Source organism: Myotis myotis, unplaced genomic scaffold (assembly GCF_014108235.1).
Source record: "Myotis myotis isolate mMyoMyo1 unplaced genomic scaffold, mMyoMyo1.p scaffold_m19_p_6, whole genome shotgun sequence".
Classification (NCBI taxonomy): domain Eukaryota; kingdom Metazoa; phylum Chordata; class Mammalia; order Chiroptera; family Vespertilionidae; genus Myotis; species Myotis myotis.
In genome coordinates this window covers 26775164-26801668 of record NW_023416368.1, presented here as the reverse complement: position 1 = coordinate 26801668, position 26505 = coordinate 26775164, and the positions used below count along the sequence as shown (strand labels likewise).

Here is a 26505-nt window from a genome sequence, read left to right as displayed (position 1 = left end):
ATATATAGGTCTTTATGAAGTTAGGCATACTTACCCCCTTGTCCTGTCAGCTGAGTCGGTAGAGAGCAAATACTAGTTTTGTTAACATTGCAAGGATCCCTGAAGGTTATTTGGATTGATTCCATACAACAATGTTCAAGGGGATGGAAGAAGAGAGCAAGATAGGTTAGTGCTTCTTGTTCCTAAATTTATATTTGAACCAGTGAGTTACAAATCTGGGCTGTGACTCAGAAGCAACTGTAAATTATGTTTACAAACTAGGGGAACTAGAGGAATTAATTTAAGATGGCTCAAAAACTTAAACATAAAAGCTAAAACTATAAGGCCTGCGGAAGGAAACACAGGAGAAAAATCTTCGCAATCTGGGGTTAGCAGAGGTTTTGTAATAGGATACAGAAAGCTCTACCAAAAAAAAAAAAAAAGGAAAATTTGATTTTATTAAAATTAAAAACTTGTGCTATCAAAGGCACCATTAAGTTTAAAGGCAAGCCACAAGTGAGAGAAAATATTTGCAAAACATACATCTGACAAAGGATTTATATCCAGAAGGAATAGTGAGCTCATAAAACTCAGGAATAAAAAGAACAACTTGATTAAAAGAATAAAAGAATTGAACAGTCACCTTGCAAAGACTTAAATGTTTAATAAGTATATGAAATAGTATTCCCATAATAATCATCAGGGAAATGCAAAATAAAACCATGAGACACTATGACATACCTATCAAAATGGCTAAAATTAAAAGATTGACAATACCATGTGTTGGTAATTATGTGTTGTAACCTGAACTTTCACGCTCTTGGTGAGAATGTAAAATGGTCTAGCCACTTTGGAAAAGAACTTGTCAGTTTCTTATGAAGTAGCAAATGAAAATAAAACCTACCTATAATTCCACTGCTAGATATTTAGACAAGAGAAATAAAAATATAGGTCCTCATAAAGACATATAAAAACACTTGGTGCAGGGGGCAACCAAGGTGTCCATGTACAGGAGAATCAGTAAACAGCCTGTGATATATTCAAACAGTAAAGCACTACTCAGCAATAAAACCAAAGCACTCATTCATGCCACTATATGAAATTTTATGGTTAGTGAGACAAGGCAGCCATAAAGGAGTTCATACTATATGGTGTCATTTGAATGATGTTCTAGAAGAGGTAAAACTAATGCTGGGAGCAAAATAGAATGGTGTGTGTGTGTGTGTGTGTGTGTGTGTGTGTGTGTGTGTATTTTAAATGGAAAGAGGCAGAGAGAATTGAGGTGATGGAAAAGTTCCTATCTTGATGGGGGTTTTAAGTTGCATAGATGTATATGAAATTGTCACAGCTCATGATTGGCACACTTAAGAATTGTGCATTTCATTGTAGGCAAATTTTAACTTTAAATGATTAATAAACAAATTGTGAACTAACTTTAGTAAATTATATGCATAGTGAAGTGTTTAGAGAAGCACTGATATCTGCAAGTTATTTTCAAATTTATAAAAAAATCAGATGGACTGATGGATGCTAGATGCTAGATATGTGATAAGGCAAATGTAGCAACATATTACCAATTATGGGATGGAGGTAATGAGAGGGGGTGTTCATTGTCAGTTCCTTCATCTTTTCTCTATGTTTGAAAAATTTTATTATAAAACTAGAGGCCTGATGCACGAAATTCATGCAAGAGTAGGCCCGTAGGGGGTGGATATATTGTTTTAGCTGGCCTGGCCTAAACCTGTCTGTCTTACCCCCAGAGTCAGAAATGTGAACTCTGCCTGCGTTGGAGAAGTATGAACTCCTAAAGCAGCAGTTCTCAACCTGTGGGTCGCCAATGTGTGGGTCGAGACCCCTCTGGGGGTTGAACGACCCTTTCACAGGGGTAGCCTAAGACCATCGGAAAACACATATATAATTACATATTGTTTTTGTGATTAATCACTATGCTTTAATTATGTTCGATTTGTAACAATGAAAATACATCCTGTATATCAGATATTTACATTACAATTCATAACAGTAGCATAATTCCAGTTATGAAGTAGCAATGAAAATAATTTTATGGTTGGGGGTCACCACAACATGAGGAACTGTATTAAAGGGTCGCGGCATTAGGAAGGTTGAGAACCACTGCCCTAAAGGGAAGCAGGCGAAGTTGCCTAAAGAATGAATGAATGCTGGGTAGTCAGAGAACAAATGGTGATCTTCTAAGGCAGCGGTTCTCAACCTGTGGGTAGCGACCCCTTTGGCAGTTGAACGACCCTTTCACAGGGGTCGCCTAAGACCATCCTGCATATCAGATACTTACATTACGATTCATAACAGTAGCAACATTACAGTTATGAAGTAGCAACGGAAATAATTTTATGGTTGGGTCACAACATGAGGAACTGTATTTAAAGGGCCAGAAGGTTGAGAACCACTGTAATCTAAGGGCTCTGATGGGTCTAACCTTACCCTTTCCCCCAGTCATTGTGTGGGAAATCCTGGGGAATCTTGATAAACTTCCTCCCTAACAACTTTTAACCTTGATCGAACCACAAGAATTCTAGAATCTACCCTTCCCTTTTGTAAGCCCCATTCTGCTCCTTGGTGGTTATAGAAAAACACAGATATTTCTTATATACCAGGGACCCCCTCCCCACCAGCTCACAGCAAGGAAATCAGACCCCTCACTGCAAATGCTTCTTGGTGTTGGGGTTGGTGTCAGGATTATTCTTGGATTTAGGGTAGGACCTGTATCTGAGGAAACTTTGAGTCATCTGTCTAAAACTGTAGTCCTCTGACCTCACCTTTGTTGGACAGTCACCTCTTGCCTCTCTAAGGGGCATTGTGGGGATTCATGAGATTGATATAAATGCCACTTGCCTTAAATCATATGGAGGAAGGGTGACTGGAATTCCAAGGGAGTGGGTTTTGTGCAGTAACTCACCCTCTGGACATCTCTCCTGGGCAGGACCCTGCCTGGGCAGCAGAACCAACTGCACAAGCCTCGAGTTTGGGATCATGTATACTGTGCCGAGGCATTTCTTATTTGCAGTTTCCAGAGCATAAGGTTGTCTTCTGCTGACAGAGCTGTGCCACTGTTTCCAAAGACAAGGGGTTAGGGAGGAGGGAGAGAGAAACACAGACAGACATTCTGTTTAAGACTTTAGTTTTTGTCTGGGGGATGGGAAGGTGGTCTCTCCTCTCCGATGAAAACACCATGCTGATGGGCTAGTGGGTTCATACCAACTTTTTAATGTTACATCAGCCTGAGGCCGGAAATGTGAAAGCCAGCAGGCTGCTCACACTGTGAGCTGGCCACATCCTACATACATGTCAGCTCATACCCCGTCTGCTTAACTGTCGTGCATTTGATAGCGAGTCGGCCTATGCCCTTTCTGTTGCCTTTAAATTTTTCCTAAAATACCTTTCTGACTTGTACATTACTTAGAGTTCTTTTTTCTTGCATCTAGTGTTTATTTGCATTGCCTGTGACTCTGATCTTGGGTTGAAAGCTAGGGAAGTTGCTTATAGGGGTTTTTAGGATTTCTGACTCTGAAATGCAAGGAAATTGCATAATGTTGCAGCATTTCCTCTTCTTGTTGCTTGCGTGTTACCCAAAATACAGTAGTTCCTTCTAGAAGCCTGCAGGAATTTGGCAGGTCCTACCCTCTGATGGTTAATTGTAGTCTAGGGGTCAGTGTTATCCTGATTTGAGGTTGGATTTTTCTTGAGGTCAAACGACTGAGGCTTCCTGAATTATAACTATGGCAACTGTGTTTATATAACACATAAAGTCTAACTGGAGAGTGAGAGCACTGACAACAACCAGTGTTATTAACCCCAGAAACATTTTGTTCATGCTGAATTGAACAGGAAAAAAAACCAAGTTAAAATACATGGCCTTCCCCCTTCTCAGGATATCTGGGTGTAACTTACAACCGACAGGCTCCAGGAGGAGCTGTTTCCCCTTTTCCATTGAAATTATACCAGCTTTATTTGAGATTGCTCACAGGGAAGCATAGTAAGTGCCAGCAACACTCAAAGTGTGAACGCATCACTGTAAGGATCAAGGTAACTTAGTCATCAAGGTCATTACGGCTTTTGACCCACTTAACAGGGACTGAGACAAAGGAATGTGTGTCTTTTTGTCTTAAGCTTCTTGTCTCTCAATCAGTAGCAATTTCTTGGACACTGACTGTATGCCCAGCTGTCCAATGCCCCATAGAAGTATAAGAACTAATCATCAGGAATTTATTTGGAGATTAGAAATAATGGAAAATGAAGAATGAAAAATTACATTCTGAAGTATTAAATTCTATAGATCATAGTGTTAGAGCAGTGAGCAGTCAAAGAAGGGAGATATTAGGGTGGTCTACAGCCATCAAGTAAGTTAAGAAATCTTTATGGAGGTAGAGGAAATAGAAGTAACATTTTCAAGTACTTTCAGGCACCGTTAGACTATTTCTAATTCTCCCAATGCCCTCATGAAGTATTGTTATTTAGTTCTACTTTGTGATGTGAAAACACTCAGAAATGTTAAATAACCATCTGAAGTGGTAGAATCAACCCTGAATGCCAGGTCTCCAGAGGCCACAGTAAACAATACATTTTCCGCTGTTCTGGATTCTGCTTGTGCAGGTGTAAGGTCAGGCTAACAATTATTAAACCTCAAATGAAGTTGACTTTGTTAGCCCAGGAATGCTCAGGGCCACCTTCTAGATGAGACGTAGCTCAGTCCTGTGAGTTAGAATGACATTCAGCCATCCTTCCTGCTTGAGTGGACCACATGGCGCTCTTAACACATTGTGGACGGATCATGAGAATTCTCGCTTCATATTACACAGTATTTTACAAAGTATCATACTTTAAAAAGGTATTAGCTTGTAAGAGCATGTAGTAAATAACTTCAAAATGCAATGGGTATTTAATTTTAACATTTATGTAAAACGTTTTTTTGTACTCGTTCAGTACAAACTTATCTGGCCACTGGGTAAAGCTAGCAATAGAACTACTGGTCCGCAATGTGTTAAGTGTAGTCATTTGTATCCAGCTGGAATCTGCCTTCCTCTACCTCCACTTTCATCTCCATTCAGGATAGTAAGTCTTCTCCTTCCTCATGACAGCTCTACAAGCGTTTGAAGACTGATATTGTGATGTCTTAAAGGTTCCTCTTCTCCAGCCAGAGCTGTGGTTCAGGAAGCACATCTTGCAGGAGCAATGTGTGTGACAGATGGAGCAGAGAGAAAGAGGGGAGCCAGCGAGACCAGGGAGAAAGCCAAGTCAGGATCCAGATGAGAAGACAACACCTGACCTAGGGCAGTAGAAAAAAGAAATGGGGATGAGGAATAGATTCAGGATATATAAAAATGATAGAATTTATCAGTCTTCAAACTGGCTGGGTATGTGAGGCAGAAGAATGGGAAACTCAGGAGTGGCATGTACTACTTTCTTTCCCGCTCTACTTTGTGGCATATTTTCCTTTGTTCTTCATTCTGGAGTTCCCTATGAAGCTTAATTAGGCTTTTCTCTCATTAGCTCTTTTGTATTTGCTACTACTCTTGGCTGCAAGCAACAGAAACACAACTTTTTTTTAAAAGGATGTTGTTGGTTCACTCATGAAAAGAGCAGGGAGGAACCTCAGATGCATTTAGATAAAAGAGCTCAAACAATGCCATTGAAATGCAGTCTTTGTAACAGGGCTCCACTTTCCTTTGACCTGTTTTACTCGGACTTTGTGTAGATGGTGGCAGAGTTGGCCACAGAAATTCCAGGTGTATCCCATTCTCCCCGCAACACAGCAAGGCCTCATTTTCAGCAGTTATAATAAAAAGTATTAAGAACAAGTATTGTGTTGACTGGCCTGGGGTGAATCACTTGCTCAATTGGATGCAATATGTGGATTACATGTCCAAACCTGCAAGTGGAATTGGGGCCGCCCTCCTCACCCCACTGAACAGCATGGACTTGGTGGGGCTGGGGGCGGGGTGCTCCCCAAGGAAAATTAAGGTGGTATCCCTAGGAAAAGAGGAACATGGGTGCTGAGCAGGGAGTAGTAGCAGGTCTCCAGAGCACTTTGTTTCCCCCTCAGTATCACTGAGGAATTATATAAGTGGTAAGCCCTTTATATCCTTAGATACAAAGCAACAGGCAATGCCTGAACTCCTGGAAAAAGGTTTCTTTTTCTGCCCGCCATCATTATCATAATCATATTGAACAGCAAGCAGTCATTTTTATTTGCGGGCATGCTGGTGTGCTGGTGTGCAAGCAGGCTTCAGCAGTGTCAGAGACGCTCTCCAATTGGCTTTAGGAGCATAGCCATTTGGTCACATTTGGCTGGGCCATTCTCCAAGAGACCCTGAATCCTAAGGCACCTCTGTTGCATGAAGTCTAATAACCCCATCCTTCAGTCTCATTTCAGAATACCCCAGTGACACTTGGCCTCTGAATCCATTAGCAGCTTTTCTTGTCACTTAGTTGCAGAGCTGACATTCAGCAGTGTGCCAGAGAAACAAATGGCTACGTGAGGGATTTTGATAGCCTTGAGTTGAACCAAATAAGATAAGTCTGTCTTATATAGTATCATAGTAAGGTTGGAATTGTATATTTCCATTCCTCTTCAGGTAAGGATTCCAAGAGAATTTGCCAGATGTTTGGAAGAGTGAGATACAATCACCTGGAAATGATAGATCCAGCTTACCTTTTCTGTCTGGTCAATGCACCAATTCATTGTCCCATCTACTCCAACTTGAGGATTTAAAAAAATATTCAGCCTCTCTTTTACTCCTCTACTCAAAACTGTTCATTCAAACCATACTTATTGAATGGCCTGCTATATGCCATTACTGAACCCTCTTTACATGTAATCCTGCAGGGCAAGGGCAAGGTTTTCATATTTGTTCAAGAACAGGTCAACGGGAAGAGCCATCAGATAAGATATATTTTTATTGGCTTCACTTTCGAGAGCCCCTCCCTAAGACAGCAAATGCAATACCAGTAGTAGTAGAAAGGCAAGCCAGAGGGAATGTTGCTTGGTGAGAAATGGAAAAGCAGCAGCAACCATTTTATTCCCCTTCTCTTCAGCACGTGTTTCCACTCAGGCTGTGATAATAAGAGGCACATTTCTCTCGGGGGGAGGAGAAACCAATGCCTAGTTCCCAAGTTGAGACACATCCTTATTTACTACAAGCTGTTCACACTGGTTTTATACCCACACGCTTAAGATTCAAAATTTCCTTCTCAAAAAGCTTTTCCAAGTGTGGCCTGTGGCCCCCACTACCAGAAGAGAGGTTCTCCTGGATCTAAAAACTCATGTTTATAATATTGGGTGATGTGCCACAGTCCAAGGATGTCTTACTAGTAACTTCTCAGGGGTGTTACTAAAAGTTCTTAAATTTACCCTGTTAATGGAGTTGCTGAGTATTTGAATGTGGTGTGCTACTAAGAATTCTGTCTGCCATACAATCCTTGACAATGCTGGCCAGCTCACTCTTATGTGCTCATAGTTTTTAGGAAGGACGTTTTTAGGCATCCTAAAGTCTCTCAGTCTCAAACTGGTTGTGGTTTTGAATGACTACCATACTTTATTAATTAGAAATTTGTAGAATTACTGTTAAGTTCAAATTGGATGGAAACATTGTTCTTTCATAATGGCTGCATTGTTGCCGTTTTAATTTCTGCTTAGCTTCTTTTGAGTTGTTAATTGCCAAACTCCATTTCCCATGGAAAGTTGGACAGGGTAGGGAAGTTTGGTTGAGTATAGACTCTAGTCTAGAGGGCTTTGCCACTTGCTAGCTTTGTGACCTTAGAACTGGGGTGGGCAAACTTTTTGACTCGAGGGCCACAATGGGTTCTTAAACTGGACCGGAGGGCCGGAACAAAAGCATGGATGGAGTGTTTGTGTGAACTAATATAAATTCAAAGTAAACATCATTACATAAAAGGGTACAGTCTTTTTTTTTTTTAGTTTTATTCATTTCAAACGGGCCAGATCAGGCCTGCGGTCCGTAGTTTGCCCATGGCTGCCTTAGAACCTTATTTCACCTACATGATGCTACAAGATATAGGCAGTGGTAGTACCTGATAGGCTTGAGGATGAAATAAAATAATTCATGTGCGTGTTTAGTATGGTACCTGGCACATAATCAGTGGTGAAAAGGTGATTGGCAGTGGTTGGTTACTTTTATATTTGACTTTTGTTAAAATAAAACAAGACTAAGAACCCATTGATGTAACAGTTAACTTTAGATGGTCTCCTTCCCTTTTGTCCCCTAATTAGTTTCAGTTGGTTAATTTCCAATGCTAATGAGATCTGTCACTGACTCCCTCAAGGTACATTCTCATGCTTAGCCGATTATCTCATAGGGAATAAGTGTGAAGATTGGAAGGAGGAGGGTGACAGTGTCAGTGATGAAAGTTAATCTTTATAGAATGCTCATTGGGCCATAGCATTTGTATTCTATGCTGTGTTAAATGTTGTGTGTCTATCATCTCATTTAGTTTCACAACCACCCTAAGAGGTAGGGAATATTAGTATCACTGTTTTACAGGTGGCAGGACTGAGGTTTAGTGATGTTAAGTGATTAGAATGTATAGCCAATAATGGTAGAGTTGGACTTTGAACCTAAGCTGCTATGAGTCAATTATAACTGACAGAAACAGTTCAAAAAAGCAAGGCATCATGGTGATGGTTCCATTGTCACACAGAGAGAAGGGACATAGCTGATGCTGCAGAACTGGCTTGTGCAGTATTTCAAGTTGTTCGCATGTAGTTCTGTTTTGTGTGTTTCCACATTGACATATCATGGAAACAACCAGTGGGGAGAGGTTGAGATATTCCAGGACACTCAGGGAATTATGGAGCTTAGAGGTGAGTTCAAGTGCACTTTAGATAGGAACAGCAGTTTTAAATAAATCTGCCTATGAATTTATTTATCCAACACCTTCATTTTGTGCAGATTTTGATTCAAGTATTTATGCAGCTGTGTACTAGAGGGGAAAAGTGAGATTGTTTTGTCTAATTATTGCTTTATTTGTGCCTTTAATTTATAAGTTAAAAGAAATTCTTCTTTGTGCTTTATCACTAAGGCCTGGGTAATTGTCATAAAGGTTACCCATTAAAAAATTCTGGGAATCCAATGATTCTGTAGTCTCTCTTAATTCTCTAGGGACATATAAATTGAATTGACTCAGCAGTGAACAGAATTTATTGCAAATCACATTTTAGTGCAGAGGAAGCATATGAAGGCTTTCCTCACCCTCCTTTGATTTATTAAATTGCGCTCCCATTGTAGCTTCTGGGTGAGGACTCATAGAATTGCTGTGCCCTGTGATTTGTATCAAAGACCCACTTTCCTGCCTGGTGTTTATCTTCAGGATCAAGCCCTGTGGTTCAGAGAGAACATGAAGTGTTCCTTCTATGTTAGGTGCCAGCTTGTTGCATAGGTTAGTAGTGATCGCTTCAGGCTGGAATCGGAAGGCCGTTCCCAGTTTCATTTCCTCTTACTCTTGGCAGATTCTTTCCTCCAGTGACTCACCTTCCCTAACTGGCCAGAACGTCTCATTACCTTTGTCGTCGTTGTCGTTGTCATCATCATCATCCACAATGTCTTACTTATCATGTGGTTAGCGGTTAAGAACTTGGGCTCTGGAGACAGACTGTAGGAGTTCCTGTCTAGATTCTGGCCACTTCCAGCTGTCTAACCTTGGGCAAGTGACCTAACCTCTCTAATGCCTCAGTTTGCTCATCTATATGATGGGAATTATTAGGTTGGTGTGAGGACTGTACAAGATAGTATATATAGAGCACTTGGCATGGTGTCTGATATATAACGAGGCGTTTGTCATCATCATTTTTATTAATTTACTATTACTGTTGCAATTATAACATAATGACATTCATGTGGGTCCTGATAAGGTGAACATGCTTCTATTCTCTAGAAGCACCCACTTGAAAACAAACATGCATTGGCCTGGATATTTAATAAATCTTGATGTTCAGCAGAAGCTAGATCATACCTACATCAAAGTGTATAAAGATAGAAGGCTAAGAAACTTGAGTGTGGCTAGTCAGGACAGATAGACTATAGCTTCTGTTGGGTTGTTGAGAAAATGTATTAAGTGATCAGTCTTCATAGGAGCCATATTCAGGCTTGTTTAGTGATTCATGGCCCCTTGAATTGATCCTGTAGAATTGGGTGTGTCCTTTTAAAATAAAGGGTCTGGAGATGCTTACTTGAAAGTATATAATCTGAGATAGCTCTGCTAATCATGAGCCAGGAGCCACTGCTAGAGACCTTTCATTTTAGGAAAGTGCCCTTGCCTTTGAACTTCAGTCTGAGACTAATGGGCAACTGATTTTCTATAGAAGAAGATTTTCCCAGAACAGACTGACTATTTCTAAAGGTAAATTGCATACCCTTTGCCTCTGCCAGTATGGAAGGTATTTATGAACCACAGACCACTGGGGTGACTTGGCCATTGTGTGCATTTGCAACTGCCTGGAAATTAAAAGAAGACTGGAGTATCCCTGTAGGGGCAATATAGAATAGTATGCCACCTCCCAGCTCTGTGTCCTTGGACAAACAGTGTAACCTCTCTGGGCCTCGGGGTCCACATCTATAGACTGGGAATAACACTAGTACCTAACCCATAAGGGGGTTTCAAGGATGATGTCATGTGGGTACTTGGTAAATGTTGATTAATAAAGACATTCTCTGTCAATGCTGTTAGTTTTCTTAGTGCAGAGGAAGCATGTGAAAGCTTTCCTTACCCTCCTCACTTTCCTCAAGATAAGAGGATACAACCCTCTTACCTTGGCACTATCTGGCCTTTGTGGAGGCAAGGCTCCTCCTAGACCAGTGATGGCGAACCTATGACACACGTGTCAGAGGTGACATGCGAACTCATTTTGTTTTGGTTGATTTTTCTTTGTTAAATGGCATTTAAATATATAAAATAAATATCAAAAATATAAATCTTTGTTTTACTATGGTTGCAAATATCAAAAAATTTCTATATGTGACACGGCACCAGAGTTAAGTCAAGATTTTTCAAAATGCTGACACGCCGAGCTCAAAAGGTTCGCCATCAGTGTTAGACCCCGGGCCTTCCTGGTTGGGCCATGTAGTCACACACTCCTGGCGGGCATGGTTTATTAGCTTCATTTCAGAACTCATTCTCTTTGGCTCATTTACCAAACTAGACAGAGATTAATGGCCTGGCCTCAGAGGATCAGGCAGCACATGTTTCTGGTGCCTTTGGCTCATTGATCACACCTCTCCAATTTGGTGAGTGCTTGGTTGTTCCAGACAGTGGTCTCCTGAGACCAGGAAACCTGTTTGGTGCAAACTCACCTCCTAATTAAGGAGGGCTGAAAGCCTTGCATTTTGCTATTTCTTCTGGATTTTTTAAATTTATAAACAGGGGCAAGTGTCTCTGGGATAAAATGTTTGAATTTAATGGGAGGGATGGCTGGGGAAAAAAAAAAACCTTGCCAAAATATGGTCTCTTTCTCTGCACTTTTCTTACCCAACTTCCCAAGGTTAGTGAGCACCATTCACCATGGATCGCTGGTCCCAACTATTACGAGGCCTCTCATTTCCCTAACAGGTCACAAGGCCCTGTAAGACTGCATCACTGCCCCTCTGCCCATCCTTAGTTCCTACCTTACACTGATTGCTGACCATACTGGCCTTCCTCACTCCAAAAGACTCCATGCCTTTCCCATCGCAAGACCTGCACTTGCTGTTGGCACTGGCCCCCAGGTCTTTCCAAGGAGGTCCCCTCATCATTCAGGTCTCATGCAAATGTCACCTTTTCCCCACCTCAGGTTTGCAGTAGTCTTTTATTTCTCGACTGTACTTATCAATATTTGAATATCATATTTGTGTCTCTGTTTATTTCTGTTTAGTTCCCTAAAGGCTAGTTCCAGGAAGCAGAGGTTATAGCTGTTATGTTCGTCTGAACCCCTAGCATGTAGAACACTGCCTGGCCATTATAAGCACATAATAAATACTTGTTAGATGCATGAATGAATAAGCAAATTAATGAATTGCAAGTAACTTTAGAAATTACCCATTCAAGAGGTCTTCAAACTTTTGAAGACAGTATCCCCTTATTTGATAGTCACATGAATAAAGCAAGGGAAGGAGGACATTTGGATACTTGGAGTCTTAGCTTCTCTCCCAGCCCTTCTGGTAGTCCTACTGCCGGGGCTGTGGGGTTCAATTTGGAAAGCATGATCTTCTAGTCTAAATTCTTCACTTATATTGATGGTGGAGGTACTGCTGAGGGAGACTGGGCAACCATGTTATCTCGGTACAGAAAGAATATCTTTCCCAAAGAGTTGAAGTCTTTGAAATACTGGTCTACTAGTCAGAAGAATGGAGTATTTTTAGAGGGAGGATAACACTTAGCTTAATTAAGGTTCAAGGTTTCCTATCATCAAATCGATTGCAAATGTTCATCTGTAGTTACCAGGGGTAGCTCATGGGCTATACAAAAGCAGGTGGTGGGCTGGATTTGGCCTGTGGGCCATAGGTTGCCAATACATGACACACTGACATTTATTACATAAGATAAAGCCGGTGCTTTAGAAAAATATAATAGTGCCCAAATCTGGTGATTATGATCTGTAGGTGTGAAAAAGCATAGGGGGATGCTGGCCATCAAAACCTAAAAAAAGAACAAATACAACATATTCCAAGTGAGTCTGATGGCCACTCTTGCTTGAGAATCATTTGTTTAACTCTTAGAGGAACTGAGCCATGAAAAGCGAGCCATGAAACCCTAAAAGCAGTGGTTCTCAACCTGTGGGTCGCGACCCCTTTGGCGGTCGAACAACCCTTTCACAGGGGTCGCCTAAGACCATCCTGCATATCAGATATTTACATTATGATTCATAACAGTAGCAACATTACAGTTACGAAGTAGCAATGAAAATAATTTTATGGTTGGGTCACAACATGAGGAACTGTATTTAAAGGGCCAGAAGGTTGAGAACCACTGCCTAAAAGGGATGTTTACCTGCTAGGAATGTTATACCTCTATTTTGAAAAAATATATATATTTTGAATTTTATCAACAAAAAAATTTGTGGAAGTTTGTTTTCTCTCTTGTTACACAACTACCTACATAATGTCATTTATTTTGCCTTCTGGCCCACAAAGCCTACAATATTTAATTCTGTCTGGTCCTTTACAAAAAAACTTCCCGAATCTTGCAATATGTCACTGTCTGTTTTATGTGGGGCACTTTCCCTTTCATGATTCCTGTAAGTCGTTTAGGGGTTTCTGTTGTAAGAGCAGTATATTCTCCTTATAAAATTCAAATTTACAAAAGCCTGTAAGGTAAAAAATGATTGGTCCCTTTCCCCAGTGTTAACACTGAATGGTTTATAATGTATCTTTGTCATGAATTTGCCTTACTAGCTGTGAGGCCTTAGTTAACGTCTCTAACTCTCAATTCTCCATTTGTAAAACAGTGGTAATAACAGTTCCTCCCCAACAGGATTGTTTTGTGGATAATTTGAGGTAATTCATGTGAATTGCTTACCACATTGCCTAGTGCACAGTTAATGCTTAATGATTTATAAATAATTTTAAATGTTTTCTCCTTTTTAGTTTTATATACACACATAGGTTGTTTTTTAAAGAATATGATTTTTTTAAACAATAAAGTTCCACAGATGATTCTAATGTACAACCGCTTAAGAACAATTGAAGTAAATACTGGGAACTAGATAATTATAGACGGAATTCATATTTAGGGGCTAGCTAGAAATTGCCTTCTATCTTATAGCCCAAACTAGGGAAAGGGGGAAGGTATTGGTATTTTTCAGTGAACCTGTAGGGTGATATAAAATGCACACAAGTAAATGTTTATTTCTATTTTCCAGGTCTACAACTCGAATAAAGACAGTCAGAATGAAGGAAGTAAGTACTGTGGTTGATAATTTTCTGTGATTGGGGTTGGGATTGGGCTTTGAGAAGTTGCTACTCCAGAGAAGAGCCACCAGGAGGTGCTGTGGGCATGTTGGGTCTGCCCCATTCCCCCCAGTGCAGCCTGACAGGCTTCCACCCTGACACATCTGTGACTCCAGGACATTCAATAAGCCTGACTGGCAGGACTGTAACAACACTGCATTATATAACCCTTCACACTATACAGAACATTTTCATGTACATTAGTTATCTCAGTTAATCCTAGGTCCTCTTAAGAATGTAGCTCCAATCATCACTTAAAAGTCACTTAATCCAATCATACTCAGCTCCCAAAGAACCCTGCCTATAAGAAAGCCAGAACTGACTTTGCCTCCCACACTGTCTTGCTCAAAGGACTGGAGAGGCAATAGCTATCTCAGTGATTGCTTAGTGTTCTTTGTTGCCTCTTTGGAGAGGAGGAGTGGAAGACAGCGAGCTCTGTAATAATATTCCTCTTTGATGAGAGTGACCCTGGGCAGCCTCCGTAGAATATACAGGACATTCTCCCTGATGCTGGCTCTGAGCACTCTGGTTAATCATGATTTCCAAGGGCACCTGCAGCCTTGTAAAGACGAGGGGATTAAAACAAAACTGCTGCTGCTAGGGTGTTTGGGCTGATTATCTCCTTGGTGCGCAGGAGAAAAAACACATTCCTTCCAGGTTGCTACAAGAGTACAAAGGAAATTCTGTCCCCTTTCCTCAGATTTGCTTTGTCAAATTTACTTGGGAAAAAAAAATTCAAAGGTAGCCTTACCATGAATTCCAGTCATGTCAGAAAAAATCAGTAAAAACAGTGCCTGCCCATGTGGACAAAAGGATGAGCTATTTTATGTGTGTGAAATCCATTATAGGACAGAGATTTTCACTTTTTCAAAAAAACCAAATTGTACCAGGAATTTTTTGTTTTGTTTTGTTTTTTAATCGTCACCTGAGAAAATGTTTTTATTGATTTTAGAGAGGAAGGAAAAGGGGAGAGGGAAAGAGAGAGCGAGAGGGAGAGAGAGAGAGAGAGAGATTGGTTGCGTCCTGTTCCCATATGCATCCCTACTGGGGATGGAACCTATAACCTGGGTATGTGCCCTGACCGGGAATCGAACCCATGACCTTTCAGTGTATGGGACAGTGCTCCAACCAACTGAGCCACACCAGCCAGGGCTTTCCTAGGAGTTTTATATGAGATATTAAGTAATTTGGAATGTTGGCTTTTGGTAGGTGGAGACCTTTAGGACAGGAAACAATGTTTCTTTGTTTTTTTTTCCTTTTTCCCTCAATAATTGAACAAGAAAAAAGTTTTTCAAGTAAGTATTCAAGGAAACAAGTCATTTTTTCTTTCCCTCTTCATAAGGTGGGATTGTTTTACAGTGCTTGAAATAAACTCTGGATAACTTGGGCTAAAATAACAATAGCAAAAGCAATAGTAATAATCACGTAGGACTATAGAAAGCTGTAGGGTAGCTCACAGTAAAGTAGGAAGAACTGAAGAACCGGCCTTGAAGACATTCCATCTCTGGAGACCCAGGAACTAATGAGAAAGGGTCTCCTCGGTGATATTTGCAGGATGATACAACTCTAAACTGTTTTTAGTTCTTGCCTCCCTCTTCTAAGAATTCAGATTCCCAGGGAAGGTAGCATGAAGTTGGTCTAGCTTGGGGCCCAGCCAGGGGAAATCAAGACCTTGATTAACAGTTTCTGCATAAAATGGGAGCAGAGTTGTTTGCCAGAGGGAAATCAGGGAACACACTAGGATAAGAGAGGCTAGGTAACAAGCAAGCCAAAGTAACAGATGCCCACACTGTGTCCCTGAGACATACTCCTTATAAGGACCCAAGAATTGAGGGGGATCAGAGGCATAGGAATGGAGACCCCTCAACCTGAAGTTTCCTTGTAACTATGGTCTTAAGAACTTGCTTCTCTCTGCTTGAGATAAGTACTAATAGATTTGAAAGATGACCCTGATTCCATTGGTGAGCATTGTCAGCTGATTCTACCATTGCAGTTATTTGCATTTTCACCCCACCCCCAGTGCTCCTTGCCCAGGGTCTGAATTCTGCAACTCTTTTTCTGTCTATACCACAATGAAAATTATTTTGAAGTTAGGAAGTCAATCTGATATGAATTTAAGAGTGAGGCATTGCTCCTTTTACCGTCAGTAACCAAACTTCAAATGTCTAGCATTCTCTTTCTAGAAAATGTGTTGGTGGGAATTCGAATGCCAGCATTTTATCACAGAGCTGGAATGGGTAGGTAGCAAAAGGAAATTTCTCTGGGACACTTCCGAATTTGTTTCTTTCATTTTGAAATTTCTCTCAGGGCCTGCAGCACCCATGGGATACAGGGCATAGCCATAAATAATGTCGGTCAACTGCTGGTATTTTCCAAATAGCCCAGTTGCCAGGGAGCGGATGGCAGCAGATAAATATAGGTGCAGAGCCTTTATCCTCTCCTTTTTATTCTCTATTTGGATCTCAGATATAGAGAGATTGAATTAAACATACTCCTCCATTGGTGGCACATTATCATCACAGGGCCCTCCATTCACTCATTTTCATTCTTTTCTCAATTCCTATTCCTTTTCTCTCCGATAGGCCACCATTCTAATGTGTTCTTTTAATCTGTATTCTCGAACAATGTGTGTATGTTTTATCTATACATAAAATTGTATCGATTTTTTAAGTGACACAAATGGCTGTATGTCTTGCTCAGTTTACTTTGCTCCCTCAGCATGGTCTTGGGAGCCATCCATAGTCCTCTGTCTGCTTCTAGAGCCCGGCTTCTGTCTGCTGCTCACTCCATGGTGCAGGACACTGTCCATCTGCTTCTGTAGAGATGCCCTCCACCTCCTCATGCCTCCAACTCCTCATCACTGCTAACGACACCAACATCTCTTACCTGTCCCCCTGTGTGGCATTTCTTTGGGTTATGTGCACGGGGAGAATTTCTGGTCTGTTAAGGGGCGTGCATAGACAGAGTTTTAGGAGGACTCTCATGTCCTTCTCCAGAGCAGTTGCTCCACAGTCCCACCAACACTCCTTGAGGATTTCTCTATTCCTGCCAGCTCTTGCCATTATTCAGCTACCTAATTTTTTGTCAATGATAGCACATTGTTGTTTTAGTTTATTTAGCTCATTTCTCTGATAATTAATGAGCTTGAGCATCCCTTTATTTGCCTGTTTACTGGGTTTCCTCTTCCTGTTTTTTTTTGTTTTTTTTTTGCCTAGTTATGTTCTTTGCCCATTTTATATGGCAGGTACCAATTTTTCTTATTGATATGTGAAGTTCTTTCTGTATTCTAGATATCAATCCCTTGTTAGGTGTAGACATTTTAAATATTTCTTCCTATCTTGTCATCCATCTGTTAATATTATATGTGATATCCTCCCTTGAGTATAAAGCCTTGCTCTTTTAATATTCAAATTCATCTTCTTTTCTTGCATTCTGGTTTATGATTTTCAAGTTGTGTTTTAAAGAAGGCCTTCCTGACCCATGTCACCAAGATGTATACCTACATTTTCTTTTATTGGCTTCATGATTTTATCTTTCACATTTGGGCTTCTAATCTGATATCTACCATCATATTAATGTTTCATGAAGATCCAGCTTTGTTTTGTCCTTATGAGGAGTCACTTTTTCCACCAACATCTACGAAACTCCATTCTTTCCCCCCTTTGACCTCTGGTGCCAGCTTTCTTGTACATTAGGTTTGCATATCTGAGCTCTGTCTCTCAGCTCTTTATCTCCTTGGTTTATTTGTTCTTGTGCTCAGACCTCTCTGGTTTTAATATGATGGCTCTGAGGCTGGTCTTCATATCTGATAGTTTAAGTCTTCTGTCTTTACTCTCCATTTAAGGGTTGTCTCAGCTACTTGTGGAACTTTATCCTTCTATATAAATTCTGGTATATGTGTGATAAGTTCCTCAGAAACTTAAAATTTTCATTGGTATTTCATTGAACGGTATTGATTGATTTGGGGATATCAACACTTTCATATTAACTTATCTCCTCTAAGAGCTTGGAATGCTTTCCATTTATTTAGACCACCTTTGTCATTTATTAGAGTTTTAGTTCTCTGCCTACAGATCTTGTGCATTTTTGGTTTGGTTAATCTCTAAATACTAAATTCAGAAACCACTCTGCTATTTTTGCCAATCTTAAGGACCTTTCACCCGTGGATCCTGCAGACATCAGGGATCCTTTCCTGGGTTTGTTCCTAGAGTATCAGGAATATACACCAATGACGCTGAGTTTTCTCTCTTGGCCACATTCTTACCTGGTAGAGAAGGGAAGGGAAAAGATGGGCGTAAGGGTAATAGAGAGGAAGTAGGGTTTATTGCTCCCTAGGCTCCTTTACTGAGGGAGTGATCTTACAGTGTCAATAATCTGGACAGCTGATACCTTGCACTGATTTGCCCCCTTTCTTATTACAAACAATGGGACTCTGCATTAGGCAAGAACCCCTCCTCCTGCCCCACCCCTGTGGCCGCCTTTGCCATCTTCATGTATGTCTGCTGAGTCTACATGTCTTGTTGCTTGCCCTGCCTTTGGCTACAGTTATGAGAATTGGTTTATTTTCCTTTGAATTGAGCTCAGGTCAGAAGCAGGAAGAAAAGCCAGGAAATGGCCTGTCCTCAGCCCAGGCGGCTGTTGTCCTGTGCTCCCACCTGAGGAACAGTTAGAAAGCCAAGAACTTGTGCAGGGCAAGAGCAAGGGAAAGAAAGGCTTTTCTAGTGTGAGTTGGTCTTTTCCAAGTTTGACATTTTAAATGAGAATGTCACTGCCTGTTAGCTTTAAAAAGATTAGCTTGTTTACAGAAGTGCTGCCGTCCTGTTGTTCCTCCAGCTGTTTGAAGGCTGGAGACTGACAGATGGAGACAGAGAGGGCTTCATCTCTTAATCTTGATTTCATAGTGCCACTTCTCTTAATGTGCGTATTAACTCAAATTCCCGAGGTTAATCGGATTACATTCAAAGGGACATGCCATCTCATGCACCTCAGGACCCAGCTCGACCCTGACTGTCTGGCTTTCCAAGGGGACATCGCAGTGGCTTACTCTGCTTCCCCCTCTTGTTTTACCTTTTCCTGGTTGCTCCTCCCTGAAGCTTTACTAGATTTAACTGCAGGAGTTCAGCTTTCCTGTAGCTCTTCATTTGATCAAAACCTATCAGAGCTCTTAAAGGGCCTGTGGTCCTAGGAGACCTGAGCACTGAGGGGTAAAGGGCATTCACAAGTAGAATGTGCATCTCTTTCTTTAAGGAGTGTATCCTCTGCTGTTGAGGCTCAGACCACTGGGAGACAATAGACAAATGTGTAGGTGTGGGTGACATTCTGATGTCTACGGATGTAACCAGTGCACAGACAAAATGCCCACAGCTGATTGGTTTGAGATAGGCTTCCAGCTAGGCTAGAGAGACTTAAAAAATGGAAACTTCCCAGCTGCCTGCCTCCCACCAAAAAGAAATATAACATTTCCTCTGTGCTTCCAAGTCGTAGTCCCTTTATTCCCAGTCTGTTTTTAATCTAGTACTCTCACAAGAATCCTTTGTATTTGTACAGTGCTCAAGAACCCACTGTACTTTGTCAAGTTGTCATTCATACTGGGATGTGGTGGAAGAGCAGTGACTGGAGAAAGAATGACAAGTTGGAGTTAGGGTTTAGCCACATAGGATGTAGACACACTTCTAAGCAAGGTGAAAAACATGTATTTTCACTTCCTATAAAAATAATACGAAGTCATTGTAAAATATGAAGGAAATATAGCAGTGATTCTCAAAAAAAACAATGGAAATCATCTATAATACCAGCTCCAGAAATGCTTCCTTCTTGTCTTTATGTCTTATATGTATTTTGTCAATGTCAATATGTATTTTGACTTAATTGGCATTATACTGAATATACTTGTTTCCAGGCATCTTGTCATGTCTGAAAAATTATTTATAAATACCATGTGTAATGGTTGTTTATTCTGTTATAGAATTATATCCCAGTTTGTTGAACCAGTTGCTATCATTGAACTTGAATGTCCTTTCCAGACTTTTGACATCATGAGTAACAGCAGCCTGAGCATCCTTGTTGCTCATTTTTACGTATCACAGATAATTTCCTGTGGGTGGGTCCTGCCATGTGGACGGGAGAGAGCTGCTTCTACGGAGGGTCCTGTGTACAGGGTGTGGATTAGCGTGCTGACACACTGGCTGTGGAAGCCTCGATCAGAGCGGACCTCCCTATGCTTCCATTTCCTTTTCTGTAAAATGTTGTGAGGATTAAAGTTCAGCACAGTATCTGACATGTTAGCTAGTAAGTGCCTAGTTCCTATTGGTTCTTGCCCTTCTCATTGTCTGACCATGCCAGTTAGTCCCTCACATGAGAAGAGAAAGCTCACTGATTGGCAGCTATTGTTTAGCACAGGGGCCAGCTTTTTCAGTTAAGAGCAGTGATTTTGAACTCTACTGTTGTAGCATGAAAGCAGGCATAGACAACATGGCAACAAATGAGTGTGGTGTTTATTAGTAAAACTTTATTTACAAGCCAGGCAATGGTGAATTTGGCCCGCAGACTATAGTTTTTTAAACCTTAGCTTAACACAGGATACATTTTTAAAAATTATTCTACGATGGCAGGAAGTTATGGCAGGAAGCATGAAAGTGGTATGTGAATGGTTGCTATTTGCAGAAATGCTGTTCACAGCTGAGTTTACAATTGTGCAAACAGGCTTAGAGTTTCAGGTAGCACAGTTGAGAAGCAGTGGGGCTGATGGTCAAACCAGAGTCTGCCTGATGGCCAAGTCACCCACTCTCCCTCCCTTTCTCAATATGCGTGAGATCTTGGCGCTGTTCTACCATCCTGTCATCATGTAGCCAACCCACAGGGGCTGGAAGGAGTTTTGTCATCAGCCTCTAACACCTAACCCACCCGGCTCTTTGCGGTTGAGCCTCGTCATTTGAACCATCAGTGGCTCCTCACACACCAGGCCCGACCCTGGGAAAGTCACATGTTTCAGTGACTTTCCAGCTTCCCTGGTGCAGAACCGTGACATGGCCCTCTGCCCTCCCGCAGGCATTCGGCAGCTCAACCAAAGCGGCTTTACATGTTGTTTCTGTTACGTGTGCTCACCACTCTTTTGGCCCTCAGTCAGATCAAACTCCCAGCCGTGTTCTATCAAGGTTTTCTGGTTTCATGAGGATGCGCACGAGATGGAGGACCAGGAGAGGAGACAGGGAGCTCTGTGCGCTCGCTGCCCCGCCTCTCATGTGTACATTCTCTTCATCTCTGTGCCTCAGCTTCCCTTGATCTGTAAAACAGAAAAAGATAATCCATCTTGGAGATTGCAGGGAAAGGCACGATGGAATTGCATGGGTCACTGTGTCCTTTCAAAGGTTCTAAAAACCCAACAGTCTCATGAAAGCAGCAGAGGACCAAAAAAGAGGATTTTCTTTTCCCTTTCGCTTCCAGTCAACCTTCGGCCTTATGCTGTTAGAACGGCCACAGCTGAGAGGCAGGAGGAGGCCGTCGCTGGTAACCAGAATGCCTGTGGGATCAGAGCCATCCCGTGGCTGCCAGGTCTCCGCTGGCCGGTGGCTTATAAATAGAACATTTCCCCTTTTAAACCTGAGAAGGATGGATGGCATGATGGGCATGGCAACCTGGCCTCCTGTGTGCTGGCCCACGAGGCAGTCAGCTGAGGGCGCCTTCCCCTCCAGCTTTCCATCCTGGCCGCCAGGCCCGGGCTGAGAGAAGGCAGGCGCTCACTCCCTGCCCTGCTTGCACTCCCTCCCAGTTGTCCCACTCCCCGCTTGGCCCTTTGCTTTCTCCTTTCCCCTCCCTCTGTTGCATGGCCGGCTCCTGTGGCTACCACTTGCACCTCCTGAGCCATCCATCGTCAGGCGAGACCTAAGTGCTGACTTTCTGCACCTCGCTTTTCATTGTGACTTGTGTGTGCAACACAGTTTCTGTGGCTCACATTGAGCTCAAATTACATTTAGTTGAACAGTAATACCCAACTCGAGAACAGCCCCAATTGAGGGGTTGAGGCTAGCGAGAGAGGAAGATGATGGAGCAGGTTGTTTTCTCGGAGATTTTATTATTGGGGTTTCCAGCCCCAATAGTATGACTGGCAGTGGTGCTCTTTGGACTCGCTTGGACAATCAGAAGCCTTGCTGCTTGTTCTAAATGACACTTCACAAATCCATCCTCTCTCTGAGCCAACTTTAGACTGACAGATGCAGCCAATGTGTGACTGTGCTGTGGCCTAATATTCCCCTTTCCCTTGGCAGTGTGGGCTCTGTCCCGACAGCCTGGCAGGTGTGAGCCGCCCCTTGGCAACCCCAGTCTGGGCTTCAGCCAAGCAACAGTGAGCAGGTCCCTGGCTGCATCTTTAACTCCGAAAGCTCAGTGCAAAGGTTCTCAAGGCAGAGACAGAAAGATTTCCCCCAATGCCACCAGGGGCAGGCTCTGCATTAATGTCTATTGAGCACAGACTATGTACTGGGCAATGTGCTCAGCATTTGACATACATTATGTCATTTGATCCTTATAAGGTAGGTAGCATTGTTGACCCATTTACAGATGAAAAAAATGGTCTTCATTCTGAGTGCAAGTGTGTGGTTACTTAAGATCATGCCTTCCCACCCTAATCAGTGTGTTCACATTCTGCATGCAGATTCAGCTCACATTCTGCATGCAGATTCAGCTCACATTCTGCATGCAGATTCAGCTCACATTCTGCATGCAGATTCAGCTCACATTCTGCATGCAGATTCAGCTCACAGAGGTGGACCCGTGCTGCTGCTCACAGTGCGGACAGTGTTGAGTGGTGTTTGTTATTACACACCAGGGGTGGGTTCCCAGGCTCACAGCTTACTGAGTGTGCGGCCTTGGGAACTTAATTTCGCCAGGCCTCAGTTTATCTGTAAGATGAGGATAGCTTTAGCACCTATGCCATTGGTTTATTGAGAGGATTAAATGGGATTAGGAAGGGAATCTTTAGTTCAGGGGTCTGGTATTCTAGGCAATCATTAAATGTTGTCCTCTACTGTTATTATTGTCAGTGACATTGTCCAAAACCAGAGGCTATTTATATAGAATCATGACACGGGGCAGTCTCTCTAGAGTTCCTTGGAGTGCCTTCACAGACATCTCCTTATTTGATTCTCACAAGGCCTGATCTTATCCACGAGGAGAAAGGTTGCAGAGCTCAGAGGCGAAGGATGCCTGTGTCACACAGCCACTCAATGGGGACTCCAGGTGCCAATGTTAGGCCTCTGATCTTGAATGTCCTCTCTTTCCCTTGCCCTTTGCTGCCTCAGTGTTTGTTGTGACCAAAAAAATATCTAAACCATTCCTAGGTCAGGTGAGGGGACAAGGGGTGAAGGCAAGAAAGAGACCTAGATGGTCTGAGGCAATTGGTTCTCAGCTTGACACTCTCCCACTCTCAGAAAGCTGGAGTTCTCTTTTTGGTTGAGAAATCAGAGCACAGCCACCCAGGCCTCAAGGCAGAAAGGAATTGAGGCCACTGGACTGTAATTTATTCTCGTGATGTCCAGATCCCAGTTCAGGAGACAAATGGTCCTGATGAAGCTCTTTGGCGTTACCGTAGTGGGCATTAAGTATTGCTCTTTCCCGGCTGTCCTGATTCAGAATTTTAAGGTGGACTGGGAGGCTGCAGGTGTAAAAGCCCACAAGGACACACTCCATACCCTGCAAGCTGATCTGCAGCCCTCAGCCTGTACTGCGCAATAACCCAGACACTGCCACTCTGGCTGCCTGCGTATTGCCAAGAACCGTAACACTTTACAGCTGTCCTAGAGCCTCCCTTGACTCAGGCTGAGTGCTGGCAGGTTTGTTCCAGGCCCAGCAGGGATTTCATCTCCTTTCCTGCTACCTATTTTACTTTGTCTACTCTGTGTCCCTCTCGGCTTATTTTTCTCTGTGTGTGTCTGTGGAAAAAGAAGATAGGTGCCTGTGTATGTGGTAGGCTAGGGAAGAAAATTTGATTGGCAGTGTTCATGCTTAGAGGCCCGGGGATGAATGAGATCCCTGCCAGTCCTGTTTGTCTTGTGCTTCTCACCGCAGGGCCCTGTGCAGCCAGCTGCTCCCCATCCAAGGCTCCTGGAGTGTGGGGACTTCTTTACCTATTGGTTTCTCGTGTCTCAGCTGGTGAAAATGTAGATTGTATTTGTTCCTTCATTCAGGAAATATTTATTGAAACCACAGTAATGAACAAGGCAAATAAAGTCCCTGCTGTCATGGAGTTATACTATTGAGAAAAACTGACAACAAGCAGTAAGCATGTAAACAAAGGTTATACTTTCAGGTGGAGAAAAGTGCAATGAAGAATGAAGAGCAAAGGGATAGAGAGTGAGAGGGAAGGACTAGCTGGAGCAGAGAAGGCCTCCCTGAAGAGGTGACATTTGAGGACAAATCTGAACAAAGAGAGGGGGAGGGAGGCATGTCAGGAGCTGGCAGATGAGCATTGCTAGTACAGGGACCAGCATGTGCAAAGGCCCTGAGGTGGAGGGAATGAACTAGCTGTGTTATAGAAATATCAGAGAGGACCATTACGACTGGATTGGAGGAAGCCAGAGGGACAGTGGTCAGGTAGGCTAGGACTAGACCCTGTGAGGCCATGGTCAAGGGTAAGATTGTGCTCTGAATGTCATGAGAAGGCCCTAGAGAGTTGTGATCAGGCAAGTGACATGAGCCAATGTATATTTTTAAAAGATGACTCTGGCTGCTGGTAGAGAATAAACTGTTGAGGGCAAAAGTCAAAACAGTTGAGAGGCTATTTATTGTAACAGTCCAAGAAAAAGGTGATGGTGGCTTGGATCAAAGTATCAGCAATGGAGGTCGTGAGAAGTCGTTGGATTCTAGATGTGTTTTTAAGTTATTACTGATGGGACTGGCTAGTGGATTGGATGCGGGATGTTGAGAAAGCAGGGAGTTAAGGGTGTCTGCGTTGAAATAGGACAGCTTGCTAGTAGTACCCTCGTACCTTATCTTCTCATCCAGGTTAAATGTAGTGCCTGGTCTGGAACAAGTTAGGACAGGAGCTCCCAAATGTTTTATTTATGTATCATCTTTATGAATTTTTTACATATACCACCTGTATTATTATTTATTTATTATTTTTCTTTATATCAATTCACCCTTTTTAAGCCTAAATTTATTTTAAAAGAAATATATCATGCTATGTGTGATAATCCAGTAAGTTTCCAATATTCATTAAAGCAAGTGTACAACTATTATAAATATTTCTTTGTGAACCACTTGGAACCATTTAATATACTATCAGTGGCACAAGCCGACATTACATAATGAGATAATAGCACTGATTGAATTGTTATTAGCTGGAGAATGTGATACAGATATTAGCAACTGATTACTAGTCATCAGTCATTACCATTCATCTTCAGTGATACCATTTTAATTGCTTTGTATATAGTACAGTGCTACCTGAAGTGTGATTCTCACACTTACTGAAGCATGACACCTGGGAGTACACCCAGAATGTGATGTGCAATAAGCATGCCCCCTCCTCTCTGGTCTGCTGGATTTGCGGACTGCTACTGGAGTAGAAAGTGCAGAATCTAGAAAATGTGATCCCCAGCCCCTGTCCTTTACTGAGCAGCCATCTGAATTTTGGCAGAAGAGTAAGGAAGTAGAAGAGGATGAGCTAAGAAGTCAGCAGGAGCTAGAATCCTGGTTCCACCACTCTCTAATGCCATCATCTTGCAGAAGTTCCTTAACCTTGTTGGAGGTGAGGTTTCCTGCCTATAAAATAGGGAGGGGGGGAAGGGTAGGATGCGTTTAAGTGCTTAGCCCAGAGCAGCACAGTCTGCTTAGTGAGTTATCATTGTTGTTACCACTTAACATCATGGGCCTGGCTTTTCTCATTATCCAAACCTAACAGATATATTGGGAAAATCAAATAAGCTATAATTTATTCTATAAATGGTAATGTATTATCCTTCATCATACTTATTAGTGTAGAAACACAGCAAGAAGTTATTAGTAAGAATGGTAACAATATTTACTCCCTGGGATTATTGTAAGGATAACATGGATTTGAGTATGACAGGTATTTTATCAACTGGACAGTTCGACTCAAGTATTAGGAAGTAATAACATATTGGTAATACTGGCAATGGCCATTTATTAAATACCAAATAAGTGACAGTTGCTGTATATTTCATTTGATCCTTGCGACGCCTAGATGTGTTATCCCCACTATACAGGTGAGGAAGGGAGTCTCTGGGTGGTGAAGCACCTTGCCTAAGATCACACCCAGCCCGAGAGTAGCAGAGATAGGATTCTATCTGATCCTGCCTGTTCTTAAAGCTTATTGTTCTCTAAGACATATCATTTGTGTCTGTGTGATTTCAGTTAATAGTACCGTGAGTTCATATCCCCCGAATACATACTGGTCTGAGAGCACAGTATGTAGGCATTGGAGTTGGATGGAGCATAGGGTCTTGGGGAGCTGATCCAGGATTAAAAGTCAGCTATGGGGAATCCCCAAAGTAGAGAATTTACACCGGGACAATGCAGAACCAATCGGCCAACT

The 26505-nt window shown here is 42.1% G+C and overlaps 1 protein-coding gene across 4 annotated transcripts in view; it reads left to right on the top strand.

The window, feature by feature from the left end:
* The window catches only part of ARHGAP26 (Rho GTPase activating protein 26), a 421272-nt gene that overhangs the window by 195553 nt on the left and 199214 nt on the right, over nt 1-26505 (top strand). For all 4 annotated transcript variants that reach the window (XM_036312015.1, XM_036312018.1, XM_036312017.1 and 1 more), the window contains exon 12: nt 13865-13901. In XM_036312015.1, the coding sequence (XP_036167908.1) occupies nt 13865-13901 (37 nt within the window). The remainder of the gene's footprint in view (nt 1-13864; nt 13902-26505) is intronic.